At 41.9% G+C, this 22,656-nt stretch overlaps 1 protein-coding gene across 2 annotated transcripts in view; it reads right to left on the bottom strand.

Moving 5' to 3' along the window:
• NOL10 (nucleolar protein 10) overlaps positions 1–22,656 on the bottom strand; it is a 119,047-nt gene that overhangs the window by 58,807 nt on the left and 37,584 nt on the right. For both annotated transcript variants that reach the window (XM_002758034.7, XM_008981135.5), the window contains 2 exons: positions 20,546–20,612; positions 10,649–10,701 (listed from right to left, as the gene is read on the bottom strand). In XM_002758034.7, coding sequence (XP_002758080.3) covers positions 10,649–10,701; positions 20,546–20,612 — 120 coding nt within the window. The remainder of the gene's footprint in view (positions 1–10,648; positions 10,702–20,545; positions 20,613–22,656) is intronic.

Genomic DNA, 22,656 nt, shown 5'->3' with positions numbered 1-22,656 from the left:
ACCATCCTGGTCAACATGGTGAAACCCCGTCTCTACTAAAAATACAAAAAATTAGCTGGGCACGGTGGCGTGTGCCTGTAATCCCAGCTACTCAGGAGGCTGAGGCAGGAGAATTGCCTGAACCCAGGAGGCGGAGGTTGCGGTGAGCCGAGATCACGCCATTGCACTCCCGCCTGGGTAACAAGAGCGAAACTCCGCCTAAAAAAAAGAAAAAAGGATGATGATTTCATGTTTTAGGGGAAGTTATCTTTTAGCAGTTTTGGAGGTCTCACTAAGACACCTGATGGCTCACCTGACAGAACATGGAAAACTTCCTCATCAGAGTATACCATAGTTAGGCTCCTCAAATCCAAGTGCAGTTTTCCTTGGCTCACAGAGGTGAATCCAAAGGAGCGGCAGAACTTGGCTTTGTCTTTTTTATTTATTTATTTATTCAGTTATTTTTTTGAGACAAGGTCTCACTATGTTGCCCAAGCTGGATTTGAACTCTTGGGCTCAAGTGATTCTCCACTCCTGAGTAGCTGGGATTGCAGGTGAGATTACTGCAAAAGGTTCTGTCTAATTTTAAATTTCTTGATCTAATAATTCTGTATTTGGGTTATATATATATATATATGTGAATTATATGAATTATATATCAATATATTAATATTACATATCGATATCTCATAATATATTGGTATTAATACCCAGCCCATAAGTTATTCCTCATTTATGGCAGCAATGGCTGGGGATTTGGTTTAACAGTCTGACCATTTGGTGATCTATGTAAATATATTAATGCTTTATAAAGATCTATTATCTGTTGAGAACAAAACAGAGAATCTGATTCTTTAGTCTCTTTCATTTCTATCATAAGACTTTTCAAGTTATAAAAGGAGTTAGGATATTATTCTAATCAAAATAATGAGCTACTGAAAGGTTTTAAGCAGAAGAGTAACATAATCTGATTTATATTTGTTTTGTTTATATGGAAGGGGTGTGTGTGTGTGTGTGTGTGTGTGTGTGTGTCTGTGTGCTATTATTTTAAGTAACAGGGTCTTGCTCTGTCACCCAGGCTGGAGTGCAATAGCACAATCACAGCTTACCACAGCCTCGAACTCCTGCACTCAAGGTTCCTCCTGTCTCAGCATCCCGAGTAGATGGGACTATAGGTGCATGCCACCACACCTGGTTAATTCTTTCTGTAGAGATGAGGTCTCACTATGTTACCCAGGCCGGTCTCAAACTCCTGGATTCAAGCAATCTTCTTGCCTCAGCTACCCAAAACACTGGTTTTACAGGTGTGAGCAACCACACTGAGCCTGTTTTGTTTATATTTTTAATATTTTCAATCAGTCTGGCTGTTATATGGAAAATAGGTTACAAGAGAGACAAAAGCAGAAGCAGAAAGATCAGTCATGGAGTAATCCAGAGGCCTGATGGAAAGGAAGCACTGAGAAATGGCTGGATGTGGAACAAACAGTGCAAACAGCTGATGGACTAGATGAGGAGGCATGAATGGAGAGGAGAGGAAACAGGATGGCTCCTGTGCTCTGAGCCTAGACAGCCAAGTGGGCAACACAGAGCTTCAGCTGAAATGGAGACCCAGCAGGTGGGGGGCAGGTGAGGTGCAGGTGGGAGCTGGATCAAAAGTTCTGATGTAGACACATTAAACAGGATGTGCTATTAGACAGTCAAGTGGAGAAGCTGAGTAGACTGGTGGATATGTACCTCTGTAGCTCACAGGGAAGGCTGGAGAGGGAAAATTGGAAGTCATTAACACACAGCTGTTACATAAAGCCCAGGTATAAACGAGCTCCCTGGGAGAGAATATAAATAAAGAAGAGACAAGGACTAAGTCCTAGGGCTCACTAACATTCAGAGGTCAGGGGAGAGAGCAAGATCCGAACCCTAGGACATAACAGCAGGAGAAGGAGCCTGTGAAGACTGGACAGAGACAACCAGATGAAAGAAGGAATCCCAGGGGAATGTGGTCTTCTAGAAGATGGGCACAGAGTTTTAAGGAGGCCTGGCCAACTGTGTTTATAAATATGACTTGGAGATAAAGTAAAATGATCTGCATATGAGATGTATGTTAAAGGAGAAAGGGAGGCTGACTGTACATATGCCTGTCCAGGAAGAGCAATACAGCTTGAGTAGCCCTTTTCTAAAATGCTTGAGATCATAAGGGTTTTAGATTTAGGGTTTTTTTTTGGCTTTTGGAATATTTGTATGAAAATAATGAGACAGCCTGGGACGAGATCCAAGTCTAAACATGAAATTCATTTGTGTTTCATATACACTGAAGGTCAATTTTAAACATTTTATATTTTTAATAATTTTTGGCAGGAAGCAAACTTTAGGTTAAGTTCTCATGTGTGAATTTTCCCCTTGTGGAGCCATGTTGGCATTCAAAAAAGTTTTAAATTTTGGAGTGTCTACATTTCAGATTTTCAGATTATAGAGGCTCAACCTCTATATTCTCTGTTGGCCAACATGCTCTCTGCTGTTCTCTTTTGTTTCCAGAGATTGTGGGACAAATATCATCATTTACTATTTTGCCCCAGATACGTGCTTTCATCATAAGACAAAAAATAACACCAAGTCTCTAACCCTGAAATTCAAATTTAAGATGAAGGTAAGGAGATTTTTAAAAATCTACCTATAGCATCTACATATAAAAAGGGGGCTCATAAAATATCTATATAAAAGAGAGACAGATACAAAGTGCCTGACCCCTGACTTAGGAAAAACACATAGGAAGCCACTGAACCCTGTTGCCTTCTTTCACTGCACTTAGTCACAGATCTGTTCATCGTCACTCTCTCATCTAGACTGTCAGCTCACAAGGATGGTGAGTGTACAACAGAGAATATGTTGGTTTTCTTCACCAACATATTCCTGCAGCCTAGCACAGTACTCAATATATCCTTACGGAATAAACACAAGCATTTGTCAGTCTCCTACATTTACTTTTATAACATAGGAAAAGAGAAAATAAAAATATTAATAGACAAAAGAGCAAAGCACTAATCCATCTAGGAATTTTATTTTATTATTATTTTTTTGAGATAAAGTCTGTGTCAACCAGGCTGGAGTACAGTGGCATGATCTCGGCTCACTGCAACTTCTGCCTCCCAGACTCAAGTGATTCTCATGCCTCAGAGCCTTCCAAGTAGCTGGGATTATAGGCATGTGCCACCATGCCCCGCTGTTTTTTTGTATTTTAGTAAAGACAGGGTTGTGCCTTGTTGGCCAGGCTAGTCTCGAACTCCTGGCCTCAACTGGTCCACTTGCCTTGGCCTGTCAAAGAGCTGGGATGATAGGCGTTAGCTGCTGTGCCTGGCCCATCTAGGAATTTTAGATACCTAGTTTCAAGATATTGTCAAATCTACTGTTAAACAAAAACAACATATACTCTAGATAGCTGATAAAATATGACATCTTTTGCTGGGTACAGAGGCTCACACCTGTAATCCCAACACTCTGGGAGACCAAGGCAGAAGGACTACTTGAGCCCAGGAGTTGGAGACTAGCCTGGGCAACACGGTAAAACTCCGTCTCTACAAAAAACAAACAAAAAATGGCAGGGCGTGGGCGTGGTGGCGTACACCTGTAGTCCCAGGCACTCAGGAGGCTGAGGTAGGAAAATCACCTGGGCCCGGAAAGTCATCAGGCTGCAGTGAGCCATGATGATGCCAATGCACTCCACCCTGGGGGACAGAGTGAGACCCTGACCCCCCCAAAAAAAGGATCTTCTTAAAAAAGCTGAGGAGTAAGGCTGTGCTCTTAACACTTTTGAAAATTATGCCAAAATACACCAGAACAGTAATGTTTCAAATACTGAACTTGAAAAAAGACACCATCTATGAAAGTCACACAGGGATGATCAAAAAGTATCCATCAATAGCTCTCTAACAGACAACAGTCACTGACATAGTCCTGGAGTTTAGAACCAGACTAACAAATTCAGCTCACCACAGACAGAAGTTAAAATTGTTTGCACCCAAATTTGTTTTTGTCACAAAAACTCTTAGAGGCCGGGTGTGGTGGCTCAAGCCTGTAATCCTAGAACTTTAGGAGGCCCATGAGGGTGGATCACTTGAGGCCAGGAGTAAGAGACCAGCTTGGCCGACATGGCGAAACCCCATCTCTACTAAAAATACAAAAATTAGCCAGGTGTGGTGGTGCGCACCTGTAATCGCAGCACCTCGAGAGGCTGAGGTAAGAGAATCACTTGAATGCAGGAGGCAGAGGTTGTAGTGAGTCAAGATTCTACCACTGCACTCCAGCCTGAGTCACAGAGCAAGACTCTGTACCAAAAAAAAAAAAAACAAAACAAAAAAAACAAAAAACCTTACAGAAAAAGCCTGAAGCCTTCCAAAACTCTGGCTTCTAAAACTTCTGTGCATTTCCTTTGGTTTGCGTGCCTCTGTGAAGTTGTGCTGTGTGCATTCTTGAGGTCTTATGCTTAACACAAAGGCTCTCTATCTGCAAAGACAGAGTTTTTTGGGTTTATGAACTATGCTGGATAAGCTCCAGTGCTATTCTGAACAGAAGCAGAAGCACTCATGCAAGTTAGATATAATCCTTCATGTTTTTAACTTTGCCTCATTTACAGGCTCCAGGAGGACTTTCCGAATTTTAAATTAAATGGTAAATGTTAAAACATTTAATCAGTGTGTTTTGATTTATTTTAAACAGTCAAAACATTTTAATAAATATAGGAGGCCGGGCGCGGTGGCTCACACCTATAATCCCAGCACTTTGGGAGGCCAAGGCGGGGGGAATCACGGGGTCAAGAGATCGAGACCATCCTGGTCAACAAGGTGAAACCCTGTCTCTACTAAAAAAAAATACAAAAATTAGCTGGGCATGATGGTGCACGCCCGTAGTCCCAGCTACTCGGGAGGCTGAGGCAGGAGAATTGCTTGAACCCAGAAGGAGGAGGTTGCGGTGAGCTGAGATCGTGCCATTGCACTCCAGTCTGGGTAACAAGAGCGAAAGTCCACCTCAAAATAAATAAATAAATATAGGAGTTTTTTCTTAAGAAAACGTTTCAAAATAAAATACCTGGCCAGGTGCAGTGGCTCACACCTGTAATCCCAACACTCTGGGAGGCCAAAGTGGGAGGATCACTTGAGGCCAGGAGTTTGAGAACAGCCTTGGCAACACAGTGAGATCTTTTTTCTACATAAAAATTAGCTGGTGTGGCATGGTGGCACACGGCTGTAGTCCTACCTACTCACAAAGCTGAGGCAGGAGGATGCTGGAGCCCCAAAGGATGAAGCTGCAGTGAGTTCTGCTCACATCACTGCACTCTAGTAGGATGACAGAGCAAGACCCTGTCTCACTTGAAAATAAAGTAAAATAACTTTACTGCCATTCTTGAAAGCTGGGTGCGGTGATGTATTTATTCTTTATAGCAGCTTAAATATTTACATTAAAAAAGAAAAAAACAAAAAGAAAGCACATACCTTAATTAACTGAATTATTTTCTTCTTTTTTTGAGACATAGTCTCACTCTGTCGCCCAGGCTGGAGTCCACTGGTGTGGTCTTGGCTCACTACAACCTCCGCCTCCTAGGTTCAAGTGATTCTCCTGCCTCAGCCTCCTGAATAGCCGGGATTATAGGTACGCACCACCATACCTAGTTAATTTTTGTACTTTTAATAGAGATGGGGTTTCACCATGTTGGCCAGGCTAGTCTTGAACTCCTGTCCTTAAGTGATAGAGGGTTACAGGTGTGAGCCACCATGCCCAGCCAACTGAATTACTTTTATTCTTCTAAACCAAACAGCTTCACAAACAAATATGTTTTCCTCCTATATTTTCTATCAAGTTTATACATCCACATTACCAAGCAATGAGCGGGCAGCAGGAGCGCCCTGATATGCCAGCGGCTCGGAGCTCAGGAGCACTTCCAACAGAAACAGCATTAAGCACAGGGCTGGGTTTCGGGTTGGGTGCCATAGGGTACTTGGATTCCCTCTGGAGTCTACATAGTTGCCAAGGGTGTTAATTATAAAGAACTAACCTAAGATTGAATTATGTTTCAGAGGAAAATGAAGCTTGAAAAACTATTCTTGGCATTAGTCCCTGAAGCTGCAGATGAATTAGACCCCGAAGCAAACAAACAAACAAAACAATAGAACCTGGTCTCTGAGAGGGAAAAAAAAAAAAGAGAGAAAGAACTGGGAAAATGGGACAGAGAAAATGGGATAGGGGCTGGAGACAACCCATTTGGTCTCAAAGGACAAGCCGGCTACAGGAATAACTAGTGCCAGAAGATGGCGTATCAGGAACGGCATTCGTTTATAAGGATTTCAATTACTCAAGAAAGATGGTATCAGATAGAAAGGCAAAAATTAACCAGCTAAAAAAATGCTAAGCTGCCTTCATCTTCAGTACGCCCCAAAAAGGAGGAAAAAGGTTTTCAAACTTGATTTATATGATGTTAATACAAATCACAGTCCAGACCTCCTAAACTTGGCATGGATCATACATTAAACACACATTTCTCTGGTTCTACAGGACTCAAATGAACCTTCGTGCCAAATGTCAGCTTGGTAAGTTTGATAAAATCTTATGAAAAATGGCAGGCTTTCAGACCCCTGGGCTCTCTTTGCTTTGAAGGAGCATTACAAAGAGCAGTTTCAAAGTAAAGACAAGTGGTGCCATAAAACATCACTCAGTGCTATGGGAGCAGGTCAGAATGGTAGGTCAGAAGGGAACACTGGAGTCCAAGTTCCAGCGTAATGCTTAGCTTAGCACAAGCAACTTCTGCTCACACTGTCCCCACGTGCGGTTCACCTAGGAGAGACCTCTCTGGATTTTTTTTCACAGCTTTCTGTTACATCTTAGGTACAAAGCTGAAACGAAAAAGGTCTTATAAAATAAGCTACCATTTGTCAGGAAGGCAATTTCTCATTACCTGGCTGTCATCCTGCCCCTCAGACTCATGCTAATTAAAGTTCTCATTGCTTGGAACAAAAAAGCCCACCCTAAGAAACTGATTCAGAGAACCAGAAGTAAACAATTGGTCTCGTACCGTTCTAAGATAATCGAAATGTCATAAACCCGGCAATGACAAATAATAGAGATAACTAAAAATGCTTCAGGTAATTTCAATACCTTAGAATTAATATTTTCAAGGTTAACTGAAGAAACTAGAAACCAATTTGTGTATAAAATACAACTTCAGGGCTCACACCTGTAATCCCAACACTTTGGGAGGCTGAGGCGGGTCGATCACTTGAGACTAGGAGTTTAAGACCAGCCTGGTCAATATGAGGAAACCCTGTCTCTACTAAAAATATAAATAAAACTGGGCATGGTGGAGCATGCCTGGAATCCCAGCTACTCGGGAGGCTGAAGCACAAGAATCACTTGAACCCAGGAGGCAGAGGTTGCAGGGAGCCAAGATTGTGCCACTGCACTGTAGCCTGGGTGACACAGTAAGACTGTCTCAAAAAAAAACAATAAAAATTAGTCAGGCGTGGTGGTGGATGCCTTTAATCCCAGACACTCCGGAGGCTGAAGCAAGAGAATTGCTTAAACCTGGGAGGCAGAAGCTGCAGTGACCTGAGATTTTGCCACTGCACTTCAGCCTGGGCAACAAAAACTCTGTCTCAAAAAAAAAAAAAAAAAAAAAATTAAAACTTAAAAAGTACAACTTCACACACATACTGAAAGATAATATATCCAAGTATTAACAGTAGTTATATTATTATCAAGAGGGAATAGGTGGTTTTTATTTTCGTATATTTTGAAACCCACTTAGAATAGGAATATGCATACATTGTTGGCATAAACAAAAAAGCTGTTTTACTTTCTTTAAAAGATCATTTTATAAAATACAGAAAATGTCAAAGGGAAAATAATTTTTAATATTCTCCTCTTTTTCTGGACTCAGAATGACATCGTCATCCACACATTTGCCCAAGCAATAACTGGGGTGTCATCCTTGGTCCTTTGCTGTTCCTTATTCCCCACACTCGTCAATTTCAAGTCTATCTCACAGCCATAACAACATTTCCAATTCTATCCCTACGGCCATCATCCTCTTACAAGCCTCATACCTTCCCACTAGTTGATTCTATCTATGGGGAAGGGATCTAAGATCCAAGGCACCGGCAGGCACTTGCTGTCCATGTTGCTGTATTGATCAAAATACAATAAGCACTTCTAAGAGGAAGCTGAAAGAGACCTTTCTCATCATGAACAGGTTAGGGGCAAGCTGATTTATTCTGCCTCTCCTTATAATGTTCTCCAAAGGGTCAGAAACCAGGAGAAAACTATGTAGCACTGGTCCGAGGGAAGGCATTCTTGTGATCTGTATAACCCTCAATCAATGAACATCTCTGAGACATGCCATTGAGGAATTCAAGGATGAATCCTCTGAAAGTACTGCTTACCAGATTAGACTTTTCACAGATTATGCCAGAACCACAAAGAGCCACAACTACTACAAAGGGAGCCTGGCACAGGTAATGTAGGTGCCATCGTCTCTCCTGTGGGCTGCCACAGTCTGTGCTTATTGCGTCTTGTGGCGGCAAAAGTAATCTTTTCAGAACACAGATCTGATCTTATCACTCCCCTGCTTACAACTCTGCCAGGACTCCCTGCCCTACATCCCCACAGCTGGCTCACAAGACCCCTCCTAATCTGGCTGTCCACCTGTCCCCCAACTCGAATGCTGAGACATGGGAGGCACAGGCTCCCTCAGCTCTGCACCCACTGTTGCCTCTACTGTCAAGATCTTTCTCCCATCTGTCCGACCTGGAAAAGCCTACTGAAAAGGAAAATAAAAAATCCTTCTCCTGTTTGGCACCTCACTCTACCCCACCCCTTCACCCAGTCTACATAGCTATCCTCAGGTCCCTCCTTCAAAGTCTCTCCCTCTGGGAAGCTTTCTCTGAGTGCCCACCACACTTCTCATCAGCTCCCGGGCCCTCGGGGGTACAGGATCTCTCCCATGTGCTCCCGCAGTGCCCTGGTCGCTCTCCTCACACTGAATGTTTGCCTACCTTCTTGTCAGATTCCCAACAGTAACCCCTGAAGGCGAATGGCCATACCCGAGACACTAATACTGCCAGCATACAGCACAGTTCCTAACACACAGTTGACGTAGTCTGTAATATTTACTAACAAATGAACACAAGGAGAGACGGATAAGTTGATAGGAATATGAACAAAGCATCTGTGAGAGTCCAGGGGAAAAGGAAAACTTAGGAAAACCAAAATGCTTCCTGTTTGAAGAGCCTTCATTTCACTACAAACCGAATGAAATATCTCAAAGTGCTTCCAACTACACATTAGTATTCCGAAACTGCACCGTCAACAGCAAGCAGCATGCTTTTTTTTGAAAATACATAGCTGAGCAATTTTAAAAGAATCATGGTAGACAGGAAGAATTTTTATACCAGGAGGCTGATACTGGTTATGGAGAGTTCACCTCCCTCAAATTCTGATCTTCAGTACCCCTCACTCGACCCTCTTCTCAAATCTCAGATAAGGGAAATGTCTGCTGAGTATAAAGTAACCTAATGCCAACTTTATACTATGTGCTTTTCTGTTTATGAGATCATATTTCCTTATGTTTCATTTCTACTATAAACTTTAAGGGAAGGGTACGGAGCTTCTGGCTGTTTAAGAATTATTTAAGGAGGGGGGAAAAGATTTTTTTTTGCAAACTACATGCCATCCCTGATCAGGATGATCTATGATAATTTCTTTTTTTTGAGACGGAGTTTTGCTCTTGTTACCCAGGCTGGAATGCAATGGCGCGATCTCAGCTCACCACAACCTCCGCCTCCTGGGTTCAGGCAATTCTCCTGCCTCAGCCTCCTGAGTAGCTGGGATTACAGGCACGCGCCACCATGCCCAGCTAATTTTTTGTATTTTTACAAAAATTAGAGACGGGGTTTCACCATGTTGACCAGGATGGTCTCGATCTCTTGACCTCGTGATCCACCCGCCTATGTAACTTACATTTAAAAGAAATAAACTATAGTGAGATGACTTGAAGAGTAAAAGACTTTTTAGAATTAGACCTTTGGATCACTAATAGCTGAGAGTATAAGATTCCGAAATACTTGGAAACAAAAAATAAATGTAAATCAGAAGAATAAATACTAATTTCTAATGTCTATTTTAACATAATGTTAAACAGTTCCCATAAAAGAATGTATGAGCACGAACTGACTGGCTCCAGAAAGCAATCTCAACCTAGAAGTGAGTCTACTGTGTCTTATGTACACAGCCACCTGTAGACCCAAGTTCTTCAATACATCCAATTGAAAAACTATCTGTGGTTGGGCACGGTGGCTCATGCCTGTAATCCCAGCACTTTGGGAGGCCCAGGTGGGAGGATCACTTGAAGTCAGGAGTTTGAGACCAGCCTGGCCAACAGAGTGAAACCCAATCTCTACTAAAAATATAAAAATTAGCCAGGTGTGGTGGCACGGAGCTGTAATCCAGCTATAAGAGGCTGAAGTTGAAGAATCACTTGAACCCAGGAGGTGGAGACTGCAGTAAGCCGAGGTTGCAGCAGTGCACTCCAGCCTGGGTGACAGTCAGACTCCGTCTCAAAAAATGAAATAAGTAATAAAAAGTATCTTTGCTCGTCCTATTTTTTTCTGAAACTCCTCTATGTATTACTTACCGGAATGTAATAGATGCCCATCTTGGGGGTTTCATTGGCCGTAAGAAGCATGCCTGAAAAGCAACACGATGAAAAAGGTCAATGCATGGGAAAAAGAAAGTGTCCTTTTCTATTTGTTTTCCATTCTGAAATGCCTGAGGAACTTCTGTTAGTCAGTGAACAAAATCAAGTATTTCCCACAAAATGTCATACCAAATTCCTAACTTTTGCATTAAACTGACAGCAAAACCAAGTGACTATATTTTGTCATCATCTATACCAGAAAGGCCTAGAGGGACCCAAAAGCCCCGACCACAGCATAGTCATTCCCTCACCAAGGATTCTAACAGACTGAAGCAACAGGGTGGGCAATCACTGAGTCTCCCTGGGATCAGCACATAAGCAAGCAAACCTGAAGAAAGGGATAACTTTCTGGCATTCAGTAAAGGATTCTCTATAACCCCAGCAGCAACCTATAAATACATTATTGTTTGGTACTAAACTCCTTGGTATCAATGTATTCAAATGTCTCAGTTTGTTCCCTTTTCTGTGCCATTTTTGCAACATACTCCTTCCCCAAGTGTTTTGAAGCAGCTCCAACACAGCAATAAGCAAATGCCAAAACTCCCTAGAACCCCTGTTCCCGATAGCTGCACTTTAAATAAAACTGAAAGCAGAAAGTCTTTGGCCAGTCCTTCATCATATTCCAGGCACTTTCACACAGATTTCCTTAGCGAGCATGCAACAACCCTCCAAATTAGGAAATATCATCAGCCCTATCTTATTGATCAGAAAAATAAAGCTGAAAGTGACTGACGTCCCAGTCATGAGTGAGGGAATGTTAAAACTAAAGTCAAACTCAAGAGTCCTGTTTTTAAATAAAGGCTTCTATAGATCGGCCAAATCACAATTCATTTAAAAAATCTATTTGTAAGATATAAGAGGAATCCACAGAGGGAAGACATTTAGATGATCAGATCACATAATGATAAATTAATATACCAAATGTAAGGGTAATGATTAGATTCTATTTTTAAAAATATTTTTTGCTGCCTTTCCTTTTGTTAAACACAAACGTTTGTAAATGTGATGATATTTGACTCTGTTACAGAAATGAAATGTTGAGTGAATAGAGTGAATTGCCACTCAAGGAACTCAATGTTATCTTATCAAAACTACATCTTGCCCATAACAGGGCTAGTGTGAGCTAGCCTTGAACTGGGACCAATAGGTCACCAAAAATACACACACACACCCGTAAAAACATCGAAAAAGCACCTAATGAAGTCTAAGAACGCAAGAATAATGTCTAAATTAAACCAAAACAAAATCCGTGCTGTTTTTCATAGCTTGTAACCCCTGTAGACTCTTCCATCTCAGCACTTTTTCTGGCCGTGCAAACAATGTTCTCCGAGGTCATGATGGACAGAAACAGCCTCTACTGATTGTGCTTTCCAGGTCTCCACTGCAGCACTGCCAAAAGAGCTCCAGGAGCTCTTGAACATAATTAAAGAAGTTCTGGAGATAGAAGCCACATCTTTACAGCCAAAAGGAAGGTTCCTACTAAAGACCTCTCCTAAGCCTTCTCTACTGGCTCAACCCTGAACATTCAACAGTGAACATCCCACAAGGAAATACACCACCACCTACCAAACCACAGAAAGGGCTCTAATTCAATTACACAAAAAAACTCAGACTGGTCACAGCTAGATTGTTTTCTAAAATGGAGGAGGATCTCACATAGCCACATATGGCTAATGACACAGGCAGGTCTACTACCACACTAATGTGAGGAGCTCGTCAGGGCTGAAAGCAATTATGAATGAGAAAAAGAACTTCAAAGTCCAAAGAGTATCAGCAGCTTCTAACAAGCAGAAACAGAAAAATAAACCAGTGTAAAAAAGACTTTGTTCAGCAGAAATTAAGATGATCAAGGCAGGAGAAGAGAAGAGCATGAGCAGCAGGCCAGGCATGTCACATCCTCTGCAAGTTACCTCCCTTGCTCAGGGCCACCACATAGCTAGTAAGTAGAGCTGCTGACAGACTTCCAACTCCAAACCCCGTAACACAGGGGCTGACACTTCATCAACTAAGAGAGAATGTAAACGCCTCTTACATGATGAAATAAGAAACCATTAAAAAAAAGTCAGTATAAACTCCACATGGCAACGCGAAAGGTGTTTAATATAATGTCAAACTGAAAGCAAAAGATAATCATAAGTACCGTGTGAGGACAACTGAAAACATATGAACACAGGATGAATATGATTCACCACTGAAGACAGTGATAGTACTTGTGAAGAGATTGTGGCATTGAGGACTTTTTTCCTTTAAATTTATTTTAATGTTGATTATTGTTTCCAAATAAAACTACACATTTTTAAAGGAAGAAAAAGATATCAGCACCTAGAGTCAAAAGAACATATTTCCAACATGAACCAGTACTTATAGTGTATAGCATACTGTATACTGTAATAATATAATCAAAGGGAATCTGACAAAATAGTGCCCCAGAAACATGCACGAGTCAGTACTCATCTGATGTGCTCTGGGGACCACAGGGCTCACCGAAGCTCACAACACAGAATCAGAAATAGTGCTAGACAACCGCTCCAAGTGTGTCCCCAGGTCCAGACTGCGCACTGTTACCAGCCAGGAAATACATGCAGAAACTGGAAAGCAGCATTTAGAAACCTGCAATTAACACTGCAGTGACACGCAAATGTGTGATCGTTTTCCTAGTCATTCATTTGTATTGTATTTTACAGACATATCAATGTGCAGTAGATGAGAAACTTCAAAACAAAAAAACCAAAATCCTGGTTCTTCACCAAACATGTTGGGAAGCACTGCATGAAAACATATGGTATCAGTCACTGCCTTGAAGAGCTCAGAGGAGACAGGCTGTGCACACAGAACTGTGCCAAAGGGGATTGGCAGGGACGCTCCTGCCCTATATAGAACCTCAGATAAAAGTATGGCCATTTGAGTTTACTATACGAGGCACCAAAGATATTTACAGATGACCCCAACAGTTTCCCATGTATTTAGAAGGCATGCACAGGGAATAAAAGGCTCTTTCACCTTGACCAACAGAGGCAGTTTCCAATAGCCCTATAAGGCAGGTGTAAATGCTGATGTTGGATAATTTCCACCACTATTAAAGCCTGAATTGGATCTTTCTTGAGCCCAGTGCCCACCTTCTTTTCCCTCTACCAGTGGTTCTGAAACCACTAATCCTGATTCCACAGGTCTGGAGTGGGACTCAGACACACATAAGATTTACAAGTTCCCCGTGTCATGAATCTGATGCACACCCAAGTCACAGAGCTGTGCTGTCTCTCCAAGTGCCTTGACCTGCATGGAGCAGCTGCTCACTGCACAGGTGCTGCATAGGTGGCCGGATGAGCAACAACGAGGCAGGAAGGCAGAACTATTTCCCAACATACTGAGCAGTCTTGGTATAAAAAAATATTACAAAACCATATCATGATTATGCTTCAATTACTCCAAAATGAGTAAGTGAAAAGAAAAAAGACAGTTTAAGCTTTTCTAAAATATGATTAAGCCCACAATGATTAAGCACAAGACACAAAGGGCAGAGCTGGAGGAAAAGGTGTGGGAAAGCAAGGAAAAGCACAGCACATGAATCTGCCATACTCAGATCCGAGCCATACAGAAGGGGCACGTACTGGTCCTGCTCTGCTTGCTCTCTTACAAAATAAATGATTTGGCTACCTTTCCTACTCTTGATTAACCTCTTGGGAGTTATTAGATAGTAACAGTCATTCCTTTGTCCAAAACATCATGCTTAAAATCGTCAGTTTGTAAGAAACCATACTTTGTAATGAAGACATCACTGAACAATGGGATCAACCTTACCTCTCTGGGATACTGCGATGATCTGCTGTGATACAATCTGATATGGAGACCTAGCAGCCTGCACATCACTCTTGCCCTAAATTTAATCTAAGCTTAATTAAGTTTTTAGACTTAACTTCTATTTTAGAAAAAACACAGGGTAGAGAATCAATCTAAACAACATCATAAGCAAAGAAAGAATCACATAAATAAAGATGAGGGATATTCTATGCGATCACTGGCCTGATCTTTGAAAAGTCAGTATCATGGAGAAGACAAGAAAAAGATGTAGGAGACTATTCTGGATTGAAAGAAACTAGAAATACAAAAGATATATAAAGATATACAAAGCTAAATGTCACATACAACTTCAATTATATTCTAGTTCAAAAACAAACAAACCTAACTAAAAAAGGTGTTTCAGGAACAATTAGGAAAACCTGAAAATGGACTGGATGTAAGATAATATTAGAAAAGGACTGCCATTTTTATTAGGCACGATAAGGGACCTAATAAATTTCTGTGAATTTCAGGAGATCAATACCACACTCAGCGCAGGTGAGTGCCACCATGTCTGCAGCTGGCTTTCGAGTGATTCCACAAAGAAACCAGAACCACCACAGAAGCACAGAGATAAATAAAGCAATTATGGTGAAGATCAACAATAACAAACATTGAGGAGAGGCTATAAAGATGTTTACTCTACCACTTTTTCAACTTTTCTGTATGTTTGAAAAAAAAAATTTTTTTTTTTTTTTGCGATGGAGTCTTGCTCTGTCCCCCAGGCTGCAGTATAGTGGCATGATCTTGGCTCATTGCAACCTCTGCCTGCTGGGTTCAAGCAATTCTCCTGCCTAAGCCTCCTGAGTAGCTGAGATTACAGGCGTGTGCCACTACGCTTGGCTAATTTTGTATTTTTAGTAGAGATGGGGTTTCACCATGTTGGCCAGACTGGTCTCGAACTCCTGACCTAAAGTGATCTGCACACCTTGACCTCCCAAAGTGCTAGGATAACAGGCATGATCCACCGCGCCTGGCCTGAAATTTTTCATAATTAAATACTGCGGATAAAGTGACCTTTTTTGTTTCTATTAGTAATATGGACTAGGAGTCAGCAAATTGTCTCTGTAAAGGGCCAGGCAGTAAATACTTTAGGCTTTGCAGGCCACCTGGTCACTGTTAAAACTACCCACCTCTGCACAGTGCTGCAAAAGCCGCATGGACAATGTCTAAACGAATAAGGGTGGCTGTGTTCACATCAAACTTTATGATGAAAGACACTGAAATCTGGATTTCAGTCACAAAAATTTGAATTTCCAAGCCATAAAATATTATTATTCTGATTTTTTTTTTCCCCAATGATTTAAAAATGTAAAACCCATTCTGAACTCAAAGGCTGCAAATTACCAGGTGGAGGACTGGATTTGGCCTATAGGTCAGTTTACCAAATAGATTTTTAAAAATACTACACATTAAGAATGTTTTCGGACCAAACTGTCAAACATTTTTCATAAATATTACTTTAATAAGTAATTACTGAAATCACTGTGCTATAAATGCTTCTATTACTAAAATGTTATAAACATAATTGTTTTTTTAAGTCTTGCTCTGTCACCCAGGCTGGATCCAGTTAGTTAGAGATCACAGCTCACTGTAAACTCACAAACTCCTGGGCTCAAGTGACCCTCCTGCTTCAGCTCTCCAAGTAGCCAGGACTAGAGGCATGTGCCACTGGCTCCTGCTAATTTTTTTTTTTTTTTTGAGACAGTTTCACTCTTGTCGCCCAGGCTGGAGTGCAATGGCACGTTCTTAGCTCACCGAAACCTCTGACTCTAGGGTTCAAGTGATTCTCCTGCCTCAGCCTCCCTAGTAGCTGTGGCTACAGGCCATAAAATATTATTATTCTGATTTTTTTTTTCCCCAATGATTTAAAAATGTAAAACCCATTCTGAACTCAGTGCCACTGCCTCCTGCTAATTTTTTGTTTTTAATTTTTAGTAGAGATAAGGTCTTGCTAAGTTGACAAGGCTGGTCCTGAACTCCTGGCCTCCAGTGATCCTTCTGCCTCAGTTTCTCAAAGTTCTGGGATTATACACGTGAGCCACTGCACTAGGCCATAATAATCTTCATTAACTAAGTGTTCTAGGTGTTCTTCCCAGAGAGAAACACTTTTACATTTCATTAAAAAGCATGCTTATTTGACCATTTTTGTGTCATTTTAAATGACAATGCAATCATTAAAAATTTTACTACGAGACCCAGAGAAGATCCCTGTGTGATGGTGTGCACCTATAGTCTGAGCTATACAGGAGGCCTAGGCAGGATCACGTGAGCCCAGGGGTTCAAGGCTGCAGTGAGCTACCATTGTGCCACTACACTCCAGCTTAGGCGACAAAGTGAAACCCTGTCTCTAAAAAAATAAAAGCAGTATTCCAGAGACGTGTGGTTGAATTATCAACACCCTCTCAATCCATCTGAAGCCTCTTCCTTAGCAGTCATCTGGGTAACAACATTCCCTGCTAACATCAGCTTCCTTCCTCTCCTTGTCCTTGTGATTCCAACAACTGTCATCAGTCATGGAATTTCAAGAATGGGTTCCTCAATAGTTTGAGATGAGCCTGAGTATTTCTCAGAAAGAGGCTTCTTTGCCAAGTAATCACACCCTTTGTGGGTTAATAAATCTTTACACCCATTAAAGGTGGGGGAAAGATCACAAAAATTGACCTTAGAAATCAAGTTGACCATAGAAGGGTCCAACCTCCAGCTCTGCCTCGTGGAGAAGCTGGTTAGGCACAGCAGCCTGGGGAGGCCAACACATTGGCACTTATTTCAGCAGGTGTCTCTTTGGGCTTCTACATTCTTGTTTACAATAGAAAAACTGAGGCAGCCTACCAGCCTCAATAATTCCTGCTCCACTGAGCCAGGCACAAGCACTATTAATGCCTTGTACCTTGTCCACATCCTAAAGAGTTGAAGCTCTCCCAGTTTAGACCAGCACTGTCCAATGGAAAGAGCTGTGAGCCACATGTGATTTAAACATTTTTAGTAGCCATATTAAAAAAAAGGTAAAATTAATTTTAATGTCTAAAATATTTTCAACATGTAATTAATATAAAATTATTAATGATCTATTTTACACACTTTTTTTCATAGATTGTCTTTTAAATCCAATGTACATTTTATACCCACAGTGAATGTCAATGCCAGTGAGTGGCTACTGGCTACCAAACTGTACAGCCCAAGGTGTACACACACTCTCCCCACTCTCTGTGCCCTTCAAACTGTCACTCCCTGCATCACGCTACCCCTGCTCGTCACCCTTGGCCCAACCTCAGCTCAACCTGGTTTACTCACTCACCCACTTAGCCCAGACCCCAGTGTAGGTCATTTCAATACCCTAACTAGGACCCAGCATCCTCAACTGCAATCTATTCTTGAACTCACCAGAATTTCACTTTACTCCCATAATTATAATAAAGTTCTCTCAACTATCACAGATGAAATGCAAGTTATAAGGTATAGGGTTTCTCATCTTTCCTGGGAGAGCACTGTGTAAGTAGAAACAGCATGGGGTCCAGAATCAGGAAGGCTGGGCTTTAACTGAGGCTCTGCCACACGCCAGCTGGGTGACCAAGTCTGAACAAATTACCCAATTTTTCTGACCTCCTTAAGAGGTAAGGAAAAAAGAGACAGAAAGAAAGAAGAAAGAAAAAAAAAGCCATGGACCACTGACTACACAGTTATGAAAGGTTAAATGGTAAGTCTGTATCACAGCATCCATCATCCAGATTGGTAACAGCAGCATTCAACCAATCTCAGCTCTTTCCTTCCTGTCCCAACTTCTGTAATCCTCACTGGCTGCTGAGCAATGCCCACTGAATCTCTCCCATACTTCAAAAACTGTGGGGCCTGGCACTGTCATGCTGTCCATTCCTGCCCAGTTTCTTAGCTGGCTCCTCCCCTTCATTCTCCCAAATGAACCAGCTCCTACTCATGTCTTATCTCACTCCTAGCTTTCCCCATCAGTAATCTCATTCATCCCTACCACTTCTGGGATAATCGCAAAACTTTCTATCTACAGACCTGCTATTCCTGGGACCACATTTTCTATGGGACACCAGACATGCCTCCCAAATGCAAGTCTGCAGATCAGTTCAGGGCTTGGTGCCTAAGAATCCAGTGGGAAGTACATGAAAAATACTCATTTCTGAGGCTGGGCATAGCAGCTCATGCCTGTAATACCAGCACTTTGGGAGGCCAAGCGGGCAGATCACCTGAGGTCAGGAGATCAAGACCAGCCTGGCTAACATGGTGAAACCCCATCTCTAGTAAAAATACAAAAATGTGCTGGGTGTGGTGGCAGATGCCTATAATCCCACTTAACTCAGGAGGCTGAAGCAGGAGAATTGCTTGAACCCAGGAGGTGGAGGTTGCAATGAGCCAAGATCGTGCTGCTGCACTCCAGCCTGGGCAACAAAAGCAAAACTCTGTCTCAGTAAATAGATAAATTTAAACACACGTTTCTGGCTGGGCATAGTGGCACACACCTGTAATCCCAGCATTTTGGGAAATGGAGGCAGGCGGATTACTTGAGGTTAGGAATTCAAGACCAGCCTGGCCAACATGGTAAAATCACATTTCTACTAAAAATACAGAAATTAGCCAGGGGTGGTGGTGGTGGGTACCGGTATCCCATCTACTTGGGAGGCTGAAATATTAGAATCGCTTGAACCCAGGAGGCAGAGGTTGCAATGAGTGGAGATCATGCCACTACCCTCCAACCTGGCTGACGGAGCAAGTCTCTGTCTCAAAACAAACAAACAAACAAACAAAAACATGTTTCTGAGCCCTCTCCATGGAACTATGAGTCAGTACACCTGGGACAAGGCCAAGGAAGTTGTACCTTCAAAAGTGTGCAGCAGGTTTTGATGGACAGCAGGTTTGAGACCCTCTACCAGATACTGCCACTGACCCATCACCTCCTAATCCTCACACATTAGAAAAAGGAGCCATCATCTTTCCAGACTTGCTCTCCTGCCTGTGCTCCCCATCTGAGCTCAGACTATCAGTCACTTCCAATCACTTTTGTTCAAAACCAGTCTGCTGCACGGTGGGTAGACCTGCCTCTGAAAGCACAGTTGGAACAAGCCCTCTCTGGCTGCCATGTGGAGCTCAAGCTATTCAGCACATCAAGCCCAGCCCTCCACCACCCGCCACCCTCTGCCTCCCACTTCAGCCTTCCCAGAACCACCACAGCTCAGGCACAGGACACTCCTCCCCAACCCAGCCGAGCTCTTCATGCTCATCCCTTTTGCTCGTCTTACACTGCTCTCCCGTGGGAATCACCTCAGCCCCGCCAACTTCACCTAAACAAATGTTACTCGGCACTCCAGCTCAACTAAAGCAAAATCTTCTCGATGCTCTGCTCTCGGGAGATCGGGGAGAAAGTGATCTCTCCCCAGCATGGTGTCAAAGTGCTCTTTGCACACATGTCACAGGATTTCTCATGCTCTGCCTCACTTCCTTCTATCAGGATGATTTGGGTATACCTGTCCTCAGAGAAGGAACTATTTTCATTTTTCTCCCATACTCCAAAATTCTTCACAGATTTGCCTTGGATGCATTGAATTTTGAAATCTAATGTGTAAACTGCTGAAGAGCATACAACTTAGAATTTACAAAATCCAAGGCTTCATGAGCCATCTGTGTATTATCAGGCAATCTAGCTTTCTCAAATCTCTGCCCTCAATTTCCACCCACTATTACTAATCACATAAAAGAGCTAAAGAGCACACTAAAATAGCATTTCACCTGCCTCCTACCTTGTGCTGTTACCAGTTTCCACTGATAGCTGGGCGGGCTGAGCACTGAGTCACTCAACATGCCATTTTCTGAATCATCCACACCACTTCCTGCTCTTAACTCCTCTAAGTAAGTTAAATAGCCAAGAAGTGGGCTGACAAAGCCAAATTCTATCTTAAGAAATAAAATGGGTTTAAAGCCTACAGAAGTCCAGCGTTTCTTTGCCTCTCTGAATGTCCATTACAGAATGCATACCTGAGTTGGGGTAGAGACAAACATCATTAAGGTCATGCTCTGGCTCCAAGGAAGTAAATATTTTTCCCTAAAAATAGCAAGCAAAAATGAACTGTTAAAATTTAAAGAACAACTTTTGGCAATGTCAAATAAACTGGAGACGTAACTCAACCATCTACACCTATGTAAAGAAACAGCCTAATTCAAATACAAAATTTAAATTTTAAAAAATCTTAGAGAATTTATCTTATCAATTTATCAAAAATTCCCATTTTAGAGATGAAGAAACTGAGGCCTAGGGAGAAGTCACCTGCCCACCCCCAAAATTACAATATTTAAAGATAATGTCAACATGGCAGGAACAGATGAAGTTTAATTATGTATCAACTTAGAAAAAACCTCTCATAATCTGTGAAGTATACCCAGCTTAACTTGTATTGAAAGAAAAAGAGGACGGTCGGGCACAGTGGCTTGCACCTGTAATATCAGCACTTTGGGAGGCAGAGGTGTGTGGATTACCTGAGGTCAGGAGTTCAAGACCAGCCTGAACAACATGGTGAAATTCCATCTCTACTAAAAATACAAAAATTAGCCAGGCATAGTGGCATGCACTTGTAATCCCAGCTACCTGGGAGGCCGAGGCAAAAGAATCACTTGAACCCAGGAGCGGAGGTTGTAGTTAGCAAGACAGTGCCATTGCACTCCAGCCTGGGCAAGAGTGAGACTCCGCCTCAAAAAAAAAAAAAAAAAAAGAAATCAGAGGAGAGAGATGACCAACATGGAGAATGAGGACGACAATGCAAGGTTTCCAGGGGGATCAAGGATCAAGCAAGACAATGGATATAAAATACAAAATGAAATCTTACAAATACATGTTTTAGTTACCACATAGTTAGGGCTACACCATTGCCATTTTAAGTGTCGAGGGAAGAGGGTTCCATTTTTTAAAAATTAAGAGAAGGAAAGTAAAAGAAGAAGATGCTAAGGAGGTGGGTGTGGGAAAAGGTGATGAGAAAGATAAACAAGGTAAGCGAGTCAAGCAAAACCGAGTAACACGGGTGTTAGTCAAGAGGAAGTCTTTAGTCATAAGAAACAAAAAAATTGCCAAAATAAAATTTATTGTAGCAATTACAGTACAATGATTTCAAGAAGTGATGTTGAAAACTTCTGCCAGCTCTTGCATTTGTAACTCATTATGAGAAGTCTGACACTAGGATGGACTGAGTGCCCACGGCAAAAAAGAGCAGTGTTAGAGCACAGACAAGATGGTGTGTGCCCAATGAAGAGCAGGGCCAAGTCCTAACTCACGACTAACAGTGAAATTCACACAGCTACCTCCCGTGCATCTCAAGTTTCCACTGAAAAAGGAAGGAAGGGGAAAGGAAATTATATTAGCATGGAATAACAATGACAAAAAGGTGTCAAAAGTTCTAATAATCCACATGATGGAAACTATGCAGAAGTGAAAGAGACTAAAAGATACGTCCAAATTGGTAGCAGTCTTTAGCTTAGGTTGCATGAAAGCCAGGTCAAGGATAAGTAACATCTACTTTACCAATATTTTATGAATTTTTAAGAATAAAACCATATGCATTTATAGTATTAAAGATAAATATGGTTTTAATGTCAATTAGTTTGAATTGCCCAAAAAAGAGCGGAGAAAGTTCTGGTCTAAGATCACGAATGTTCCTTAAAAAAGCCCTCAAAATCCTCCAAACTCAAAGCCAACAAAGCAGATAGTACAGGCACTTCCTGGGCAATCATCTGGGTAATTCTTCCAAGAATTCAGAAAGACCAAAAGCCCAAAAAACCATCAGAACCTATGAATTAGGTTAGGGCCTCAGAGATGCAGAATACACCCTGAGGACCACTCTGATCAGATCCAGAGGAAAAAGGAAAGCCAACTAAGACTCATACTTTGGGAACTGACAAAATGAAATTTAAAAAAACAAAAGTAACAGCCCAGAAAGCCAGGGACTTAACAGACAGCTGAAGTATGAGGGGCTATGTGCAGCACGTGCGCCTGAGCACCTGCAGCCCCCACGAAAAAGACCGCCACCTGCACTTAGGCTCTTACTGCAGAGGCTGGCGGATTGTCCGCCCAACTTCATCACAAATAGGAATTTTTTAAA

This window comes from Callithrix jacchus, chromosome 14 (genome assembly GCF_049354715.1).
Source record: "Callithrix jacchus isolate 240 chromosome 14, calJac240_pri, whole genome shotgun sequence".
Lineage (NCBI taxonomy): Eukaryota > Metazoa > Chordata > Mammalia > Primates > Cebidae > Callithrix > Callithrix jacchus.
The sequence above is the reverse complement of the archived record's forward strand: the minus strand, read 5'-3'. Positions and strand labels throughout refer to the sequence as shown.